The sequence below is a fragment of the Danio rerio genome, chromosome 15, assembly GCF_052040795.2.
Source record: "Danio rerio strain M-AB ecotype USA chromosome 15, GRCz13ab, whole genome shotgun sequence".
In the NCBI taxonomy this organism is placed as follows: Eukaryota; Metazoa; Chordata; class Actinopteri; order Cypriniformes; family Danionidae; genus Danio; species Danio rerio.
Window position 1 is genome coordinate 37072086 of NC_141035.1, and position 19952 is coordinate 37092037.

Here is a 19952-nt window from a genome sequence, read left to right on the forward strand (position 1 = left end):
GAAAAGATATTGACCAGTGGTTTTCAAACTTTCTTCCAAGTACCACCTCAGAAAAAAATTGTCTTTCCAAGTACCACTACGCCTAACTAAGCAGCTACAGCACCGCACAGTTCAAAAACGAGGCAGATTAATTCTTCTTATTATGAATATTTATTATTGTCAGCCACTTTAAACATTATAAATAGTTTGAACATTAACACTGTACTTTGCTTACAGGCAAAAATAAATAAAACGTCAATGTTTAAATTATTTGCTTTTAAAAGTTAATTAAAAATGACAGCTGTTCTTAAAAAGTAAAACAAAAACTGCTGTACTTAAATGTAAAGTATTATCATAAAGTAGCCTATTCGTTAAAATCTGGAAATGTTCCTTGGACCTCATAAATATAAGCTAAATGCTATCATATTCATATATAAACTCTTTTTGGTAAATTTTGAAATATATGATGCATGTATAGGCTATGACTTATTTGCATATCTTTGAAATCTAAACATTAACTTGTGTTTTAGATTTATGAATTGGATTTACATATTTAAAATAGAAATTAGATCTGCTAACTGCACGTTAGAGTAGTCTATTTGTGTCAGAAAAGCAAGTGATTACCTGTCACATACATTGGGATATAAAAATACGGGATATGCCCCCAACAACAATTACAAATATGGGGAGGAAATCAACTTTAAATGATAGAATACATAACATACATTATAAAATTGAAAATAAAATAAAAGGTTTAACCTATTTAAATCAATTTCCTGATCACATTTGTGTTATTGTACGCATCAAAGGGTTAAAAGTGTGTTCATTTCTTTTATTTGAATTATTCAGGGATTATTTCGCATACCACTAGAAGGAAGCCTGCGTTCCACTAGTGGTACACGTACCACAGTTTGAGAACCACTGCTATAGACTAAGCAGAGATAGTAGAGTAACATTGGCAATTAATATGAAGAACTTGTGAAAACGTGCTCATATAAGTCCTTACAATGCAGGTACACGGATAGGCAGGGCATATATTTTATATAAAATATATTTGGAGAACTTTAGTATAAATATGTGATGTGACAATAACCAATGAATATGTCAGAATATGACAGGTTAGATGAGCTAATTTAAACTGCATAGCCCCAGATACACTATGAATGCAATTTTACTGTCTCTTATAATTTTGTAGATGCGATATTATCTGGTTCACAATGCCACCATTTATGTGAGTGTGTGATTTATGTGTGCAATCAATTTGGCTATAGTTATAGCTTCAATCTTTATTTTGTTTTAATTTACACTCACATTGCAAATTTGTATGATACAGACCTTCATGTCTGCTTTTGTCTGAAATCTGTATGTAGTTTCTACAGAAATTGCTCACTTTTTTCCTAGAGAGTGCACACACATTGATAGGGGAGCGCCATGACTTATAGTGAAAGCTTGTTGGACAGTGAGAAGGGGGGCAAGGATTTGCGAAGGGCCAATTAGGGTTAGTTTGTAAATAATGTGTAACCTGATAGTGATAGATGAACACTGAGCCAGTCGTCTGCCTGCGCTCTTCAGCCCCGTGTAGATCTGTCCCATTTCCATTGCTCCTTCCAGACCCACCACCTCCAGCAGCTGATCTGATGGGTCTGAGATAGAGAAACAGGCACACAGAAAGACAATTAGCAAGAAAGAGGTAACCAATGAGGTCAAAGATGTAAAACAAACAAAAAAAAAAAAGAGTAGCAAACGTCCATCTTCAAACCTTCTTGGTTTTATTCTGAACTTAAAATGACCTACTAGATTCTTTAGATTCTGTTAATGGTACAGTGCTCAGCATAAGTGCTCAGCAGTACAGGTCTCTCTTTTAAATGAATATAGGATGCTTTACAATAAAATATTTGTTCATTTACAATAGATTAGTCAGTACTGTCAAAACTGGAACTAATCTAAGAAAAAAAAATTCCACAGTCCAAAACTGAGTGCACCCAAATTGACATGAGGGGAAAAATGTAATAAAATTTTAATAAGCAGAAAAAAATCAAGAGAAATATAAAATAAACATGAAATTTAGCTGCCATTTTGTAGTTTAAATGTATTATCATTTCTTAAAAATGTTAGGTGACAAAACCTTTTTTAATGGATTTTGTTTAAACATATTTTGGCTATATTGACTAAGAAATGGATAAACATATTCATTATCAAAACCTTATTTATGCTGAGCACTGTATATTGAATCTGAATGGACGTACTGTTTCTGAATCAGGGTCCAAAACAAACAGAGGGCTTTTCATCAAAATAAACAAAAATGCATCACAAATTCAGGATAATTTTTTATTTACATAATTTCGTAGCTATGAGCATTGTAATCAATCAGTCACACACATTTCTACAGCACTTATAAATGCAATGGTAAAATAATGGGTTTCAGAAACCAGGTAATGCAAAAATAAATAAATGACAGGCTGAAAATGTGGTAAAATACAAAATTGTGGTAAAATCACGCAGCTGCGACACATTTTCTTTTCTTTTCTTTTCTTTTCTTTTCTAGATCGCTTATGAAAGCACTATTGGTTGGGTTTAGAAAAGGGAATCGGTCAGTCGGTCAACACCAAGCTGTGGTTCGTTTCCCAAACAACGGTGTAACTCGCAAATGAACTATCATAGTACTATCCATCATTTGGGAAAAGAATGATGTAGTGACGAGTGTTTCCCAAATCCTGCAGTTTCTCTTTTGCAGATCGTTTGAACCACATAAGATATAACGTAAAACACCCATAATGATGCTCTAAATTTGGTGGTAACAACTTCTTTAGAGGAGAACCACATAATTTCTTTGTGCAAATTATATTGTTTGCACAAGCATTTAAAAAACAAATCCAATATTAGTTTTGTTAAAAACATGCTTTCGTTTTTCATATTAAATTAAATATATGTAAAATTGAAAAATGTAGTTGAAATTTTGTAGGTTGAGATTCTTTCGCAATATTTATCTTGAAATTAATTGTATTCTCTTCAAAGATTATTTTAAGAAATATATCTGTTTTATCAATCTGATTATTAATAATAAATACACCAAAACACATTTCCTATATTCACTGAGAAATTAATAAAAATTTTCATTTTCAAAATGGGATGTACTTAATTATGCTGAGCACTGTATAATTGTCTAAATAGCTGAAATAATTGGTTACATTTAGGTATCTGATAAACAAATCAAGACAGATATAATTTATAGAAATTGTAACTATAAAATAGTAAACAAACAAACAAACAAACAAAGGTTCATACATTTTGTTGTTTATTTGCATAAAAGCATCCGCTAAATGATTAAATGTGTACCCCATCAATGTGCTAATATCTAATGTTAATTATCTGTCATCATGATTAACTTGCACAAGATAAAACAAACCAAAAAAAGAGGTCATACAGACAGTCCTCTCCATCTCAAACGTAAAAACCAATATCAATATCCCTGTCAAAATGTTTTACCATCCGTTTTCCACCAAACGCTCTAGCTTGACCCATGGGGGACGTCAGTGGGAAAAGATTATGAGGAGAAAGACCAAAAGAGAAGATGAGGAGCAGACAGTGGAGGTGTGTTTGTGCGGAAGGGGGGAAGCGTGTGAGAAGAAGAGAGAGAGAGAGAAAAAAAAGAGAAGAAAAAGCAGACGAGCTTGATTTGGAATCTTCACAGTCTGCCTTCCGCTCTAAAAAAGCATAAATTGTCACCGTCGGAGAAAAGGAGGGGAGAAAAAAACACCAACAACCCACAAACAAAACACCTATTAATTAGAATGCGACACTGATGCAAAGCAATCTTGTGTTCCTCCATATTTATTAATTTCTTTTTTGTTTTGAAGTTATGAGCATTGATTTTTCCTCGGTCGGAGGTCCAGTGTCGCGCTGGGACCATCTGTTCTGTAACAGCTCCTATGAGTCTTCCTCTCCTCCTCCTCAAACACACACAAATGCACACACACACACACACACACAATGTCATTTAGTCCACAGACAGGCTCCAGTCAAGAGCACAGACAAACAGAAGTGAGTGCAGGCACAACTCTGAGCAACAGCACAAGGTCCAGTCAGCTCTGGGGTTCTGTAATCATTTCGTTTTGACCCCATTTGATACTTTTTAGATATTGTTAGTAAGAGAGGAGAAAATGATTGTGATCAGGATGATGTGGTTTCAACGCTAGCCAATGATTTAAGGACTATGACTTCAAGAGTACAAACATCACATCTTACACCTTGCATCTGTTTTGTTCTGTTTTGGCAACCAGCTTTCTGCAGCTCTCACATGGTTGCCCACAGAAACGAAGCAGGGCTGTGCATGGTCAGTCCCTGGAAGGGAGCCTTTAGAAAAACTAGATTGCTACTGGAATAGCAAGTTTGGCCAGTACTGTTCAGTTAAACAAGAGAGAAGTGCACTCGCTCATACAATAAAGATTTCTTTAGGTACATACTTTTGTATTATGTTGAGTGGTTTGGGATGCAGTGGCACACAGTCAAATCTTTTGCTGAACAGATCCATCCCTTTTGATGCTCATAAACTGTTATAAAAGGTATCGTGCTGCACGTATTAGGAGGTTTGCTGAAGGTGGCAGCTGAAGTGCAGTGAGGGGTTTGCATAAACTATGACAGTTCGCATTCATTGAAAAGTAAGAATGATTAATAAATTCATATGAAACAGTCCCTTAAAATTGACATTATGTTTTTTGAAAACTCACACTTGTCAAACGAACCAAGATATAAGGGATCAAACCCACCCGGGCACAGTTCAATTAGCCAAGTGTTAGTACATCATAGCACAGAAATACTCTGTGTTCATTAAAAATCCCAGGTTGTCCTTCTATAAGAGTAGGGGTGTATCCCCGGCATTCTGGCCAAACTTGCCCATTGGCTTCTTTCCATCATGGCCTCCTAACCATCCCCATAATATCATAATTGGCTTCATCCCCCTGTCTCCTCTCCACCAATAATCTGGCACAGAATGGCTGCCGTCGCTTCATCCGGGTGGATGCGGCACAATGCTGATGGTTGAAAAGATTCCCTCTTTGAGTGTCCAGAAAAGCAGTGAATAAATGTAATGAATAATAATAATTTTAAGTTATAATATTTGGCTCCATTCTAAGCTATATTTTTCATTAATTTCATTTTATTACATAGCCTACATACAGTATTTGTGTCTTGTTACATGTAGTTATATCTTATGACAATTCCTTACTTAATTTCAGAAAAAATAAAGAATAAAATAGAATAGATTAAACGTTAAAGAAATAAGAGAAGTAATACAACAGAGTAAACGTAAGAAAATAATAAGATCCAGAATACAATCAAATAAAATATAGCAGGATAAATACACTGTAAAACCCAAAAAGTTAAGGTTACTCAAACTGTTTGAGACCGATTTCAACAAACCCTTTAAATTCAAAAACTAATCCTAATGAGTACAGGGAACTTAATCCATTTGAGTAAACAAAGCAATTTGAGCACAGTAAAACCCCAAAAATGAAGAGAACTCAAACTAACTGAGTACAGTAAAACCCAATAAGTTAAGGCAACTCAAACTGTTTGAGGAAACCGATTGCTCCAAACCATTTAAGTTGAAAAACTTATCTATACACTCAAAAAATATACAGTATATACATTTTTACTTGTTCAAACTAAATTAAAATGAGCCAAAACAACACAATTCTTGAGATTTCATTGGGACAACTTTTGTTTATGTGCAATCCACATAAATTTGTTAAAAGTGTTAAGTTAATTTAATAGATTTGTGTTGGGACAACATGAATGAATTGTGTGGAACTCAGTCAGTGAGAGTCAAATCTTACCCCAGTGTCTCCAGTTTACAGCGAGAATCCTTCAGTACAGCGGAGAGAAGAGTCACTGAATCTTTGCATTCTTTACGAGTATTGTGAACTTGAGTAGAATTATCTTTCAGTCAATTTTGAGTTAACTACACTCATTTCGATTATAAAGTTGACTGTTGGGTTTTACAGAGTGGAATAAATGTAAGTACTAGAAAAAGATATGCAATACATATAACATATAATAGAATTGAATATATCTAAGGAGTAGAATAAGATGTTAGAAATGAAGTAAATATAAGAAAAAATGTTTTAGATTTAGATTATATACAGTATGCATGTATAAAATGTCAATGGATGAATGGAATAAAAGTTGGTAAATGCAAGAAGTGTAAGGAAAATTATATTATAAAACAAATACATAACACACAATTCATAAAATGAAATAAATGTAAGTTATAAAATATATAATCTTAAATATGTAAGCCATAGAAATGAAAAAATGGCAAACAAAATAATCTACATAATAGAATATGTGTGAGGAACTGAATAAGATCAATATAATTGAAATAGATTAGCAATGTAAGAAAATGAATGAATGCAATGAATATAATATAATATAATATAATATAATATAATATAATATAATATAATATAATATATAATAATACAATAAAATAAAATATAATATAATATAATATAATATGATATAATATAATATAATATAATATAATATAATATAATATAATATAATATAATACAATATAATATAATATAATATAATATAATATAATATAATACAATAAAATATAATGTAATATAACAAAATACAAAATATAATAATATAATATAATATAATATAATATAATATAATATAATATAATATAATATAATATAATATAATATAATATAATATAATATAACATAATTGCCAAAATGGCCAAAAAAATCTCAAAATTGACATGTACATGAAAAAAAAAAAACCCTATATTTTGCCGTCTTCCCTTAAATGTGTAAAACACAGCAAAAGTGTTGGTTACAGTCATCGGGCAACCGCAGTTTACATGGAAACACAAACGCCTGCACTGTTGAACCAATACTGTGTTCAGCTGTGCTCAAGGAGACAGACTGTGAACAAGGTCTTGCTGGGAATTGAAGAAGTGTGAGAAGTAAGAGCTGCGTTTGTGTGGGTGTGTGTTTTGTGTACACAGCCTTTTGACCACTGCGCCTGTGCTCTCTAAAAGGGTCAAGTCTGCGTGAATCTCACACAGAGAACACCATCAGAGTAAAGCAGAGGGGATTTTCTAAACGCCTGAGGGAGCAGGAGAACCATTTCATGCTCCGGGTGGAAACTATCATCTGTCTGATTCAAACTAGAATTTAAAAGATTGTTTTAACACAGATTTAACACTGTTTACGAGATGTTACATCAAGTTCAAATGTTAGAGCTCACGTTTGTTTCAGTGACATAAACTGGTATAAACGGTCGGTATAAACTGGCCACAAAGTCTACTGGCCTTGTGGGCCATCTTTTACACATCTTTTACACATTAAAATGATTGGATTTATTTTAAATGTACATTCCACCCTATCAACAAATCATAAACAAACCCTTTAGTACATATTTTAGCTCAATAAACTACTAATTAGCTGCTTATTAATAGTTAATAAGGTAGTAGTTAGGTTTAGGTTTTGGGTAGAATTATAAATGTAAAATAAGATCATACTTTATAAATGCTAATACACAGTTTATATATAATAATACACAGGTAATAAGCCTGTAAGTGGTGTGAATTGTTACTTAAACTAAAGTGTCCAATTTTTTTATTATTAAATTCAAATGATTTGCATTTACATTTTAAATTATTTTATTGGATTTAATTGCATTTTTATGAGTATGTGTAACACTAATTTAAATTTAATTTTTTTATATTTTATTTTTTAAAAACAGCTCTCTCAACTTTTTACTTTGAACATTTTATTTTTTAACTAATATATTTACATATATAGCTTTTTGAATGCTGGACATTGGAGAAAAAATTATTGTAGTGTAACTGCACATCTGGGGTTGCTTGATCAAATTTTCACCCTTGGCTTATACCGTACTTAAAAATTCCTTAAAATTTACAGTGTAAAGAAGAAGAATGCAGTTTCTGCACCTCTAGAATCAACAAATAGAACTGTGAAAATAATATATGTATATATTAATAATATTATTTATACAGGTTTTCCCAAACACTCCATATCAAACTGCCAATCAAACAAATACTGCAACCCTGCCCCAAAACCCTCCCACAGTATATATTCTGGATACATTTACAATTTTGGAAGAGAACATTTAAATCCTAAAAATCTCTGCATTTTAATCTAAATTTTTATATACATCACAAGCACTGCCCCAAAATTGACACTTTTCAACACTTTTAAAGAACATTAAATTATTTGCATACTAAGGCCAATCCCAAATCTTTTTTTGCACCCCTACCCCTTCCCCCTTGCCCTTGAAACTGAGTGTGAAAGGGAAGAGCTTCAAAATTTACCCCTAAGAAATGGGACACCACTACAACACCTGCACATGTCATCATATGTCATTGCAATCTCTTGCTTCATAGGAGATTGACGATCATGACTGCTATAGTTATTTCAATTGCATTAATTTTTGGTATCTATCTTCAGTAAATCACTGAAGGCAACGATATCATGTTATCATGACGATCTAATGTGGCAATATGATGATAAGTGTACTGTGCATTTACACCCTAAGCATATTCATCAATGTAAACATCCAAATACAACATTAACATTATAGTAGTAAAAAGCTCATTCCCAGCCTTGTGGCATGATGGTAAAACAGGAACGCCATCATTGAAGTGTGAAAACATATGCTTGTTTGACAAAAAAAAAAAAAAAAATATATATATATATATATACATATAATTTGTGCACCTCCTGACCTCCTTGTGCAACCATTTTGCCGGTGTAGATGGTGTATTCTGGGAAATTTTTGTACCCCTTGGTTTCGAATCTCCATTTCAAGGACTCTCTAGCCCATCCCCTTAGCCCTACGTCTTCAAGCTAAAGAGAATTGGGACACTCCAACCCCTTAATTTTTTTCAACACATTTCTAAACATAATAGTTTTAATAACTCATTTCAATTAACTGATTTATTTTATTTTTGTCATGATGACAGTAAATAATATTTAACTAGATATTTTTCTAGACCCTTCTTTACAGCTTAAAGTGACATTTAAATGCTTAACTAGGGTAATTAGTTTAACTACGCAGGTTAGGGTAATTAGGCAAGTTATTGTATAACAACAGTTTGTTTAAAAAATGGCTTAAAGGGGCTAATAACTTTGTCCTTAAAATAGTGTTTAAAAAATAAATAACTGCTTTTATTCTAGCCAAAATAAAACAAAAAAGACTTTCTCCAGAAGAAAAAATATTATCAGACATACTGTGAATTTTTTTATATATATAAAATCACTTTTACTTCTCAACACATACCTCTCCTTCCTTTACACACACACACACACACACACACACACACACACACACACACACACACACACACACACACACACACACACACACACACACACACACACACACACACACACACACACACACACACACACACACACACACACACACACACACACACACACACACACACACACACACACACACACACACACACACACACACACACACACACGCGCGTGCGCGCGTGCAAGCATGCACCGCACACAAACAAACAAACAAACCAACAAGCCGCATGCACCTGATAGTGGTGTTTTCATGTCTAATGTTTTATTTTCTTTTTCCTTTGGCTTAGTCCCTTTGTTCATCAGGGGTTGCCACAGCAGAATGATCCACCAACTTATCCAGCATATGTTTTACACAGCGGATGCCCTTCCAGCTGCAACACAGTACTGGGAAGCACTCATACACTTTCACATTCGGACACATACACTGGGGCCAATTAAGTTTATTTAATTTACTTATAGCGCATATCTTTCTTTGGACTGTGGGGGAAACCGGAGCACTCAGAGGAAACCCACGTCAACATTGGGAGAACATGCAAACTCCACACAAAAATTCCAACTGACCCAGCTGGGGCTCAAACCACTGACCTTCTTGCTGTAAAGCGACAGTGCTAACCACTGAGCCACCGTGTCGCCCGCAACTACCAAACAGAACTGTGAAAATAATGACTGTTTTCACACAGGTTTTCCCAAACAACCCAATCAAACAACCAGCCCTGCCCCAAAACTCACCCCATTGGTTAAACTAACAGACTTCAGGGGCAGCTCAAATAGAGCAAATTTGTGAACACTGTTTACACTTTTAAGAGAACATTTCATTATTCGCATACAAAACTAAGATAGGGAAACGTATTTTAACACCAAATAAATGTATTTAAAATCCCCTTCTCAACATATACCTCTCTTTCCTTTGCACAAGCACACACACGCAAGCAGCGTGCACCTGATAATGGTGTTTTCTTGTCACCTGTGTTTTCTATTTTTTTTGTTGTTTCTGTGTGATTGAACAGCCCTGTGTTGCTCATGACGCACATGGAGCGACAGGCGCAGGCAGGACTGGGATCTGCAGGAGGGGGGGGTGGTTGAGGGTGCTTTCACACAGCGTGTCAGGGGACATCAGTAGCCCCAGTGCAGCCCACGTCCATGCTGAATAATTCAGCCCGCCTCCATTCCCTTCCACCTGAGGAGGCCTGTCTCCTAGCGTCACCAGCGGGGCCACTCAACTGCTCCCGAAAGGTCAGACTCTACCCCATCTGAGAGCTGGGCCTCGGGGGCTAATGCACTCCCTGTTTACCATCCAGCTAATGCTCCCTCCACTAATCTGACAAGCACAGGAGTCTCACCTTCAGGGCTCCTTCAGATGAAGCCGTATCTGCAAGGGCTTTCAAAAACCAGTGGGCTTAAGTGCCTTCTCTGGTCCGAACTTGGGCTCCGATCAATTGATCTCTGCTCCAGAGTAAATGGAATAGAATGGAGCGTAAAGGGTGGGTGTGTGTGTTTTTAGTTAGTTAGTTTTGAAGCGCTCCATTTCTACTGAGAGATGCAGCAGGATATTAGAGCAAACATGCATGATACAAATGGGTGCATTTATCAGCTGCTGACTCGTATTGACTGAAATTAAAGAGCGCAAGGGGACGGCTGAACCGAATAAAACAACAACGGAGTAACGACGGCATGAGATAATGGATTGGTACTTGGGGTTTAACTGAGGTGGACAGATTAAGGAGTTTAATGAATGAGATCCTACGGAGAAGTAAATGTACAAATATTGATATGCTGTTGAAAACATGAATAAGTATACTCGTGCTTGAGGTTATATTTCATTTTCTGTTTTATTGACTAAAAAAAAAAAGCATTCAAGTAAACTCTGCGAGCAAGAAAGCCTAACTGACAATCTCTTTCAAATGGGTGATTTCTCATTGGGGAATGTGGAATTTCTGTGATTGTGAGACTCTGACGCTTCACCCTTCATTCTGCTCTCTTTGTGATCGTGGAGGCTCCCATGATAATGGCCAGAAGAGGTTCTGTAAAACTACAATCGATGCTCTCAAAGCGGGCGTGATTACACGGATTTTCCCCAACGTGGTGACAACCGGCGTACACATTTCTAGATTAGTGATCTGCGTTCTGCCTTGATGATCCTCCGTGGAGGGAAGATCTAAGTGTTGAGCTCAACAACAAGTCTTTAGTGTTGTTTCTGGCTGTTGACAGGAGTGGGGTTAATGTCTTCTGGCAGGGAACTACATGTAAGGGTTACCTATGTATCTCTTATGTGTTAGCGTAAGTTTTCTCTTCTTAGATTTTGATTTTTTTTGTGTTGCCCATAGGCCTGTCACGATATCCATTTTTATTGTAAGATATATTGCACCAGAATATATTGCGATATATGATATTATTGTCCGCCCTGGCACACAAAAAATGTCTTCCGGCTACTTTGACGCTCTCGCCACTTTCGATGTGAACATACAGTAATAGTGATGGAGAGGTTGCGCAATCAACTAAAAATCTGCACAATTTTTTTTATGTATGGGCGATATACTGTATATTGCATAACCAGAGATGATGGAGGTCATGTTCATTTGTTGTGTAATAAGTCAAAGTATTTATTATTGTGCCCTTACTGTTACTTACTGTAAATCAATTACAGCAAAAGACTGTATTTACATTTACAGCACGATTAAGTATATGTATTAACCGTCTTGTATATCTTTACAGTAAAACATACAGTAATTTTGGTGTTTTCATGTCACCAGTGTTTTAATTTTCTGATCAAAAACAAACAAACAAAAACATACAATAGAGATGAACCACTAGAACCACCAAACACAACTGTGAAAAGAATAACTGTTTTAACACAGGTTTTCCCAAACACCATCATCAATCTGCCAATCACACAAGTAGCCCTGCCCCACAACTCACCCCATTGGGTAAACTAACAGACTTCAGGAGTTGTAAACACGTTTTACACTTCATTCATTCATTCATTCATTCATTCATTCATTCATTCATTCATTCATTTTCCTTTCCGCTTAGTCCCTTTATTAGTCAGGGGTTGCCACAGCAAAATAAACCACCAATTTATTCAGCATATATTCTAAGCGACGGATGCCCCTCCAGCTGCAACCCATCACTGGGAAACACCTATACACTCTTGCATTCACACACATACACTTTGGACAATTTAGTTGACGCAATTCACCTATAGAGGATGTTATTGGACTTGGGGGGAAACCGGAGCACCCGGAGGAAACCCAGAAGAACACGGGGAGAACATGCAAACTCCACACAGAAATGCTGCCTGACCTAGCCGAGGCCCGAACCAGCGACCTTCTTGCTGTGAGGCTACAGCGCTTCCCCACTTTTTACACTTTTAATGTTTAATTATTTTCATACTTAACTAAGATATACAAAGATATACATATTATACTAAATATTTTCATCCATTCATACATTTCCTTTTCGGCTTAGTCCCTATATTAATCTGGAGTCGCCACAGCGGAATGAACTGCCAACTTATCCAGCATATGTGCTTACGCAGCGGATGCCCTTCTAGCTGCAACCCATCACTGGGAAACACCCATACACACTGACTTACTAAGGTTAGTTTTAGTATTAAGTTTTAGTATTATACCCAATTCACCTATACCTCATGTCTTTGGACTGTGGGGGAAACCAGAGCACCCATGGGAAACCCACGTGAACACAGGGAGAACACGCAAACTCTCGAAAAGGCTCAAACCAGCGACCTTCTTGGTGTGAGGCAAACGTGCTACCCACTGTGCCACCATGTCCCCAACTAAATATTTTAACTTTTAGTAATTTTCAGAATGCAACTTTAAAAACAGTATAACATACCACATAACTGTCCTACAGTACAATTCACTTAATATTACAGTTAAATACTGTGTAATTTACAAAAATCATTAACAGTGTACTTTATGAGCTGGCTATATTTTTATAGAATTTTTTCAATTCATATTCGAAAATGTAAGATTTTCATAAAATGAAAATAGAAAGTTATAAACGAGAGTAAAGTAGAGGAATAAACTCACTACAGTTTGACAAATATTGCAGCTGTTGGACAACATATTGTACTTTTGAGGCCTTTTTAGGCGAGAAAGTAGTTGTTTAGATTGCAACTGTGCAGTTTATTTATAGGAATAGTGCCTATTTTCAAATATTTATAATTTCGAAGATTCAGCGCATTGGCGACCATCAGCATGCAGAGCAATAAAACTGATGATTGACCAAAACAAGATGGCGACAGACTGCATAATAAGTCCTTAGGAGAGAAAAACTCAGCGTTTTATTTTATTTCAAACTACAGCAGATCAAACTATTATAAAACAGGTAAGTGGCATTCCAAGTCTATCTCTCTCTTTTGTATTTTGTAGTGCTGAAACCTATACCATAGTAATCTTCTAGTGTTTGCACTGCTTTGGCTTTTTAGGGTCATTTATTGTGATCTCCAGTTGGCAACAGAGAAATACTGGGAAATTTCTGTAAACTGATGGCACTTAATGCCGTTCAGCCTTATAGTCTTAAAATGTGACCAAAACCATGTTATGTAGTCATTTCAGACATTACGCTCTAGAATCATTCAAACACTAACTCTCTAAAGAGGCAATGGTGAATGAGTAACGCTTTCTGATGTTCTGACCGTCAGCTGCAGATGTGAATGAATGGCAGAAGAAAGTAAATCCTCGTACAAAAGGGTTTTTGAGACTCTGTGTTTGATTTTCTTGTTCATATACACGATTATGTCGTTGAACTGTTGTATAAACCCAATACCACAATCGTAGCATTATGATATGGCTGTATTTCATCACTGGTGGGGCGCACTAAAGTAATCGTCCTGCGGCTTTGAGCCAACACACGCCTCCCACCAGTGCAGATGTGCAGCCATATTGCACTGCTACTCTTGTGATTTTGCTCATATTTATCTCACAAAATGATTGTATATTTCACAGTTTGTATTTTTATATCCCACAATGTGACTTTATATGTCACAAATTTAACATCTCACATCATGACTTTAAATGTCAAAGTGTGATTTTTTAAAATCACAAATAGACTGTCTGTACATCTCAGAAAGTGGCATCATATCTCACATTATGACTATATATCACCATGTTTCATTTCTCTCACAGGGGACCTTCTGATATCTGACATTTTGCTTATATCTCACATTGTGACAAAATATCACAAATGAGACTTGATATCTCACCTTTGCACTCTAGATTTCACATTATGACTTTAAATCTCATGATGTGCTTTTATTTCTTATTTTAAACTATCACCTTTTTTATTTAAAGCCAGACTTCATTTGCAAACTCTGAAAAAAGGAGGAAAATTGGTATAGACTGAAAAGAAGAGTGTATGAAGTTATATGTGACTATTTAACAAATTTAAGTTGTATTGTTGGGCAAATATTAATCATTATTAATTGCATCCAAAATAAAATTAGCTTTGACATAATATATATATACATACATACATAATATACAAAATATACATACATACCTACGTACGTTCTAACTATTCAATTTGTTTTTTAAAAGTGTTGTAATTTAAAACAAAGCCAATTTAATTGCAAATATTCAGGTAAAAAAAATGCAGAATTTGTAAATTATATCATTTTTTTTTCAGCAACTAGCCAAATAATGCAAAATTTTTAGTATGAAAAATAGGAATTTACCTTATTATGCCAGAAATTTCATCACACTTCAGCACAGCTAGTGGCAGAAGTAGGCATATCTGATACTAAAATCAGCCAGTTTTTACCATGGTACATTTGAGTGTGTTTTGATTAGACAGTCCTGTCCACCAACGCTAGCACAAGCCATTACAGAGACACTGACAATCCCAAACACTGACATTAAAACTGCGCCCCTTCAGCCCAAACAAAAGCCACTGGCCATGATTCAATGTGTCACCGGTGAAATATTCATCACGAAAGAAAAGTTCCTCTGAAGTTGCTTTTGATTAATCAGCTATGAAGACTATGAAGGACTTCTTTGCACACCAGTCGCATTAAGGTGACCCTTTAAGAAATGTTTCAAGTTCAATCCTAATTAAGCAATTTTGACGTAATGCTGATCAGCAGAGAATTTATTTTTGACTAAAACTAATAAAATAATATATGAATCTTGTTTTTACATAATATATAAGTGTATTATATATATTTATTATGTATACGTAATACACAGACACATAGATTAAAACAAAGCCAAACTATTTTATTTTTTACAAAGATATATATATATATATATAATTTGTATGATATGCTTATATATGTTATATATAAATATGAATAAAAATGTTTACTGTGTATATTAATTATGTATACACACTTACACATTTTTATTTATATAGTGCATCCTGAAAGTATTTATAGCACTCCACTTATATATATACACACAGTTGAAGTCAGAATTATTAGCCCCCTTTTGATTTTTTTTTTCTTTTTTATATATTTTCCAAATTATGGTTAAAAGAGCAAGGACATTTTCACAGTATGTCTGATAATCTTCTGGAAAAAGTCTTTGTTTTATTTCAGTTAGAATAAAAACTGTTTTTATTTTTCAAAAAACATTTTTGGGACAAAATTATTAGCCCCTTTAAGCTTTTTTTTTTTTTGATAGTGTACAGAACAAGCCATCGTTATAGAATAACTTGCCTAATTACCCTAACCTGCCTAGTTCACCTTATTAACCTAGTTAAGCCTTTAAATGTCACTTTAAACTGCATAGAACTGTGTCTTGAAAAATATCAAGTAAAATATTATTTACTGTCATCATGGCAAAGATAAAATAAATCAGTTATTAGAAATAGGTTTTTAAAACTATTACGCTTAGAAATATGCTGAAACAATCTTCCCTCCATTAAACAGAAAAAAAAAAAAAAAAAAAAAAAACAGGGGCGCTAATAATTCAGGGGGGCTAATAATTCTGATTTCAACTGTGTATATAATAGTTATGACTAAAGCCAAAAAAATAATACTACAACAAAATTCTTTATTCATTCATCCATTCATTCATTCATTCATTCATTCACTCACTCATTCATTCATTCATTCATTCAATTATTCATTCATTCATTCAATCACTGATTCATTCATTTATTTATCTTATCATTACTTCATAAATTAATTAATTCATTTATTAATTAATTAATTTATTTATTTGTTCAATCATTACTTCATTAATTATTTAATTTATGTATTTACTAATTAATTCATTTATTCCTTTATTAATTTATTAATTAATTTATTAATATATTCATTTATTCATTCATTCATTCATTCAATAATTCAAATTGTAAATTATCAGACAAAAAATAATTTCGACTAATACAAAAAACTAAATAAAAACATTCATTCATTCATTCATTCATTCATTCATTCATTCATTCATTCATTCATTCATTCATTCATTTTAAAATACCCCCCTCCCCCAACTTTATTTGTAAGTTATCAGGCAGAAAATAGTTGACTAAAGCAAAAATTGAACAATAAAAAATTAACATTTTAAAATTTATTTTCTGATTAATTTCCCCCAAACTTTAATTGTTAATTATCAAACAGAAAATAACTTTGACAAAAACCTATATCTTCTTCTTTTTTGGCCTTAGTCCCATATGGTTGCGGGGTCAGCTCATTTTCACAGAAATGCTAACTGAGCCGAGGTTCGAACCAGCAACCCAGCGACCTTGTTGCTGTGAGGCGACAGCACTACCTACTGCGCTACTGTTTCGCCCATATATATATAAATATATATATATATATATATATATAAATATATATATATATATATATATATATATATATATATATATATATATATATATATATATATATATATATATAAAACTTTGACTAAACTATCACCTTTTTTTTCAAAGCCAGACTCCATTTGCAAACTTAAAAAAAATAAATAAATAAAATATATCAATAAATAAAAATATAAACAGCAAAATGGGAAGAAGGAATGGGAGACTGAAAAGAATAGTGTATGCAGTTATGTGTGCATGCACAAATCAAAAATAACGAAAAAAAATTCAATAAACCAAAATATTTTAAAAACTGAATTTTTATAAAAAAATTATAATATTTTCCCCTCACTTAATTAGTAAGTAAAAAAAACCCTCAATATGAAATATTCCGAAATTTATATCTATTTTTGATATGCAAGTGTGTGTTTGTTTACCTTGCACAGCAAAAAGGAGTTGTTTGGGGTCAACAATTGTGGTTTTCTTTTCTGGAGACTTTTTTCCAGTTCGACGATGGCCCCTCCGTTTCTTACTCTCTCCCCATAGGTTGGAACCTCCGTGCATGCTGGGAATATTAAGGATGGCGATGCCTTCCAATGAGATGTTGCTGAGATTCAGGGTGATACCATCACACTATGAAAATATGGACACATACAGTATGTTAAAAAAGAGGTGTGTGTTTATGTACATACAGCCTGTTAAAATTAGATTTTTTATATAGATAAATTAATGCCATATTTAACAATAAAAAAAATAATATTGTTATAAGAGAGTCTGTGTCAAATGTGTTAGTATTTTCTGGAAATACAACACACTCCTGAAAGCAATAGTTTTTGCATTAAAACAATAGAGTAGTGTTTTCCAGTGTTTCTGCAGGGGGTGGCTGAGTGTTAGAAAGGCGATAAGGCATGTGGTTTCTCACTTATTCTCATTACCTCCACCTCAAGATAATCATGCAGCTTCTTGCAAGTTGCTGAGAAGGTTTCTGAGGTCCCAAACTCGAAGTACCAAAGCTTATTCTTTGTCCTGAAAACAACAACATTTGTCAGTTTTAGAGCATGTCATGCTAGAGGTCATATAATCATTAAGAAAATAGGTAAATATCTGAGCTGTAACCAGGCATGTAAACTATCTGAGGATAAAGATGATTATCAGCCAGTTTATGCTCTTTTCCCCTCTTTTTACGTTATATTTATTACCTTTATTCATTTGAAAAAAAAATGCAAAATGTTTATATATATTTTAGAACAATTTTATTTAATATAATATGATCTTATTGATTAATCTACAAAATATAGATCTTTTGGTATCCTGTTTTATGCATGCACAGTCCCAAAAATATACTAATGATGCATTTGAAAAAGTTCAGAAACAGTGATTACTGATTTTGGGTAATTCCACCTTTGTGGTTTGGTTTATTTGGTCCGGACCAAGGGCAACAAGTGATACATTGTAGCATTTTTCTGCCTTTTTAGGGTCATTTTCACACTGATAGCTTTGGTCCGATCCAGTTGAAAAGAACCAAAATGCAGTCCTGTGACAAAATCCACATCAATCATTGACTAGATGTTATTAAACGCATTTCCTAAGCTGCTTTTTGATTGGTCAGAATTAACGTGCGGGAATATGCCAATGGAACTCCTGCAAGTAAACTAAAAAGCAGACAGAAAATGGCTCAACTGCGCTAACATATCGGACTACAGCATCTGGATTAGTGCAAAAAGGCACAGTGCTTTTTGCGGTTGGGTCTGTTTTAGTTCAGATCATGTTCTCACCACAAACAAACCGCACCACCGCAACTCAACTGCGATTGCTACATTTATGCCGGCCCAAACAAACTGCACCAAGAGGAAAAACGACCTCTAGTGCGATTCAACCGAACTAAATAAGACAGGTGTAAAAACACCCTTAGAAAAGAATTCACTTTGTGCTTTGTACATTTGCAGGTATTTTCAAGCACGAAGAGTGTTTTGTGCTGAATTGAAAGTGTAAATAACACAATAAGATACATTTAAAAGGGTCATGAACTGAGAAAAACTTGATTTAAAAAAAAATATATATATATAAAAAAAAAAAAATAAAATTATATATATATATATATATATATATATATATATATATACTGTATATATATAAATATATATATATACTATAACACAACCCACGAGTTTCAAAACTCAAAACATCTTACTTTAAAGCTAATCTGCCACAACTATCAGACCTTTTTTATGTAATACTGCCTCTCAACTCCACCTCCACAGAAAATAGTGCACGTCAAGCAGTAAAAGGTATCTTTTTCATCTTAAAAAGAGATTTGTTCTAACCATCTGTGACCACAAGAGGCAAAATTTATTTTTTTACAAACAGTTTATAAGCAAATGCTATTATGGTTTTAGAAACAGTCCTGACAAAACACCACCATAAACTACTGTAATTTCTTCAGGAACAGATTATGTGCTTTTTTTCAGTGTTAAATGCTTGCAATTCTTCAAAATATCATATTTCAACAAAAGAAAGAAATTCAAACACGTCAAAGAACAATACAAAATAAACAAAGAAGCCGGTTCATGACCTCTTTTAATGTTTTAGAATAATGCATAACCTCAACCCACGATCAATGTCTGGTCTGCATCTTGGCATGAAAGTGATATGCAGGGCTACTCAAAAACTGAGGCACATGGCGCAGACCCCTACCACCACAGAGCCCAGCGAGGGTTCAAAGAGGGTAATCTAGCTAGCCCTTCAATTAAGAGCGGACCCCTGTTCCACACCCCACACACGGGCTCTTTGGGACCAGGATCATGAGCAGTGACCTCAGTCCAACAAACCACCATCTGTTTTCAT

The 19952-nt window shown here is 34.1% G+C and overlaps 1 protein-coding gene across 2 annotated transcripts in view; it reads right to left on the reverse strand.

The window, feature by feature from the left end:
* Positions 1–19952, reverse strand: part of dgkb (diacylglycerol kinase, beta) — a 111552-nt gene that overhangs the window by 6614 nt on the left and 84986 nt on the right. For both annotated transcript variants that reach the window (XR_015509700.1, XM_087284470.1), the window contains 3 exons: positions 18044–18134; positions 17546–17741; positions 1502–1622 (listed from right to left, as the gene is read on the reverse strand). Coding sequence is in view for 1 of the 2 variants with exons in the window: in XM_087284470.1 (XP_087140596.1) it covers positions 1502–1622; positions 17546–17741; positions 18044–18134 (408 nt within the window). In the remaining variant the exon portion in view is untranslated. The remainder of the gene's footprint in view (positions 1–1501; positions 1623–17545; positions 17742–18043; positions 18135–19952) is intronic.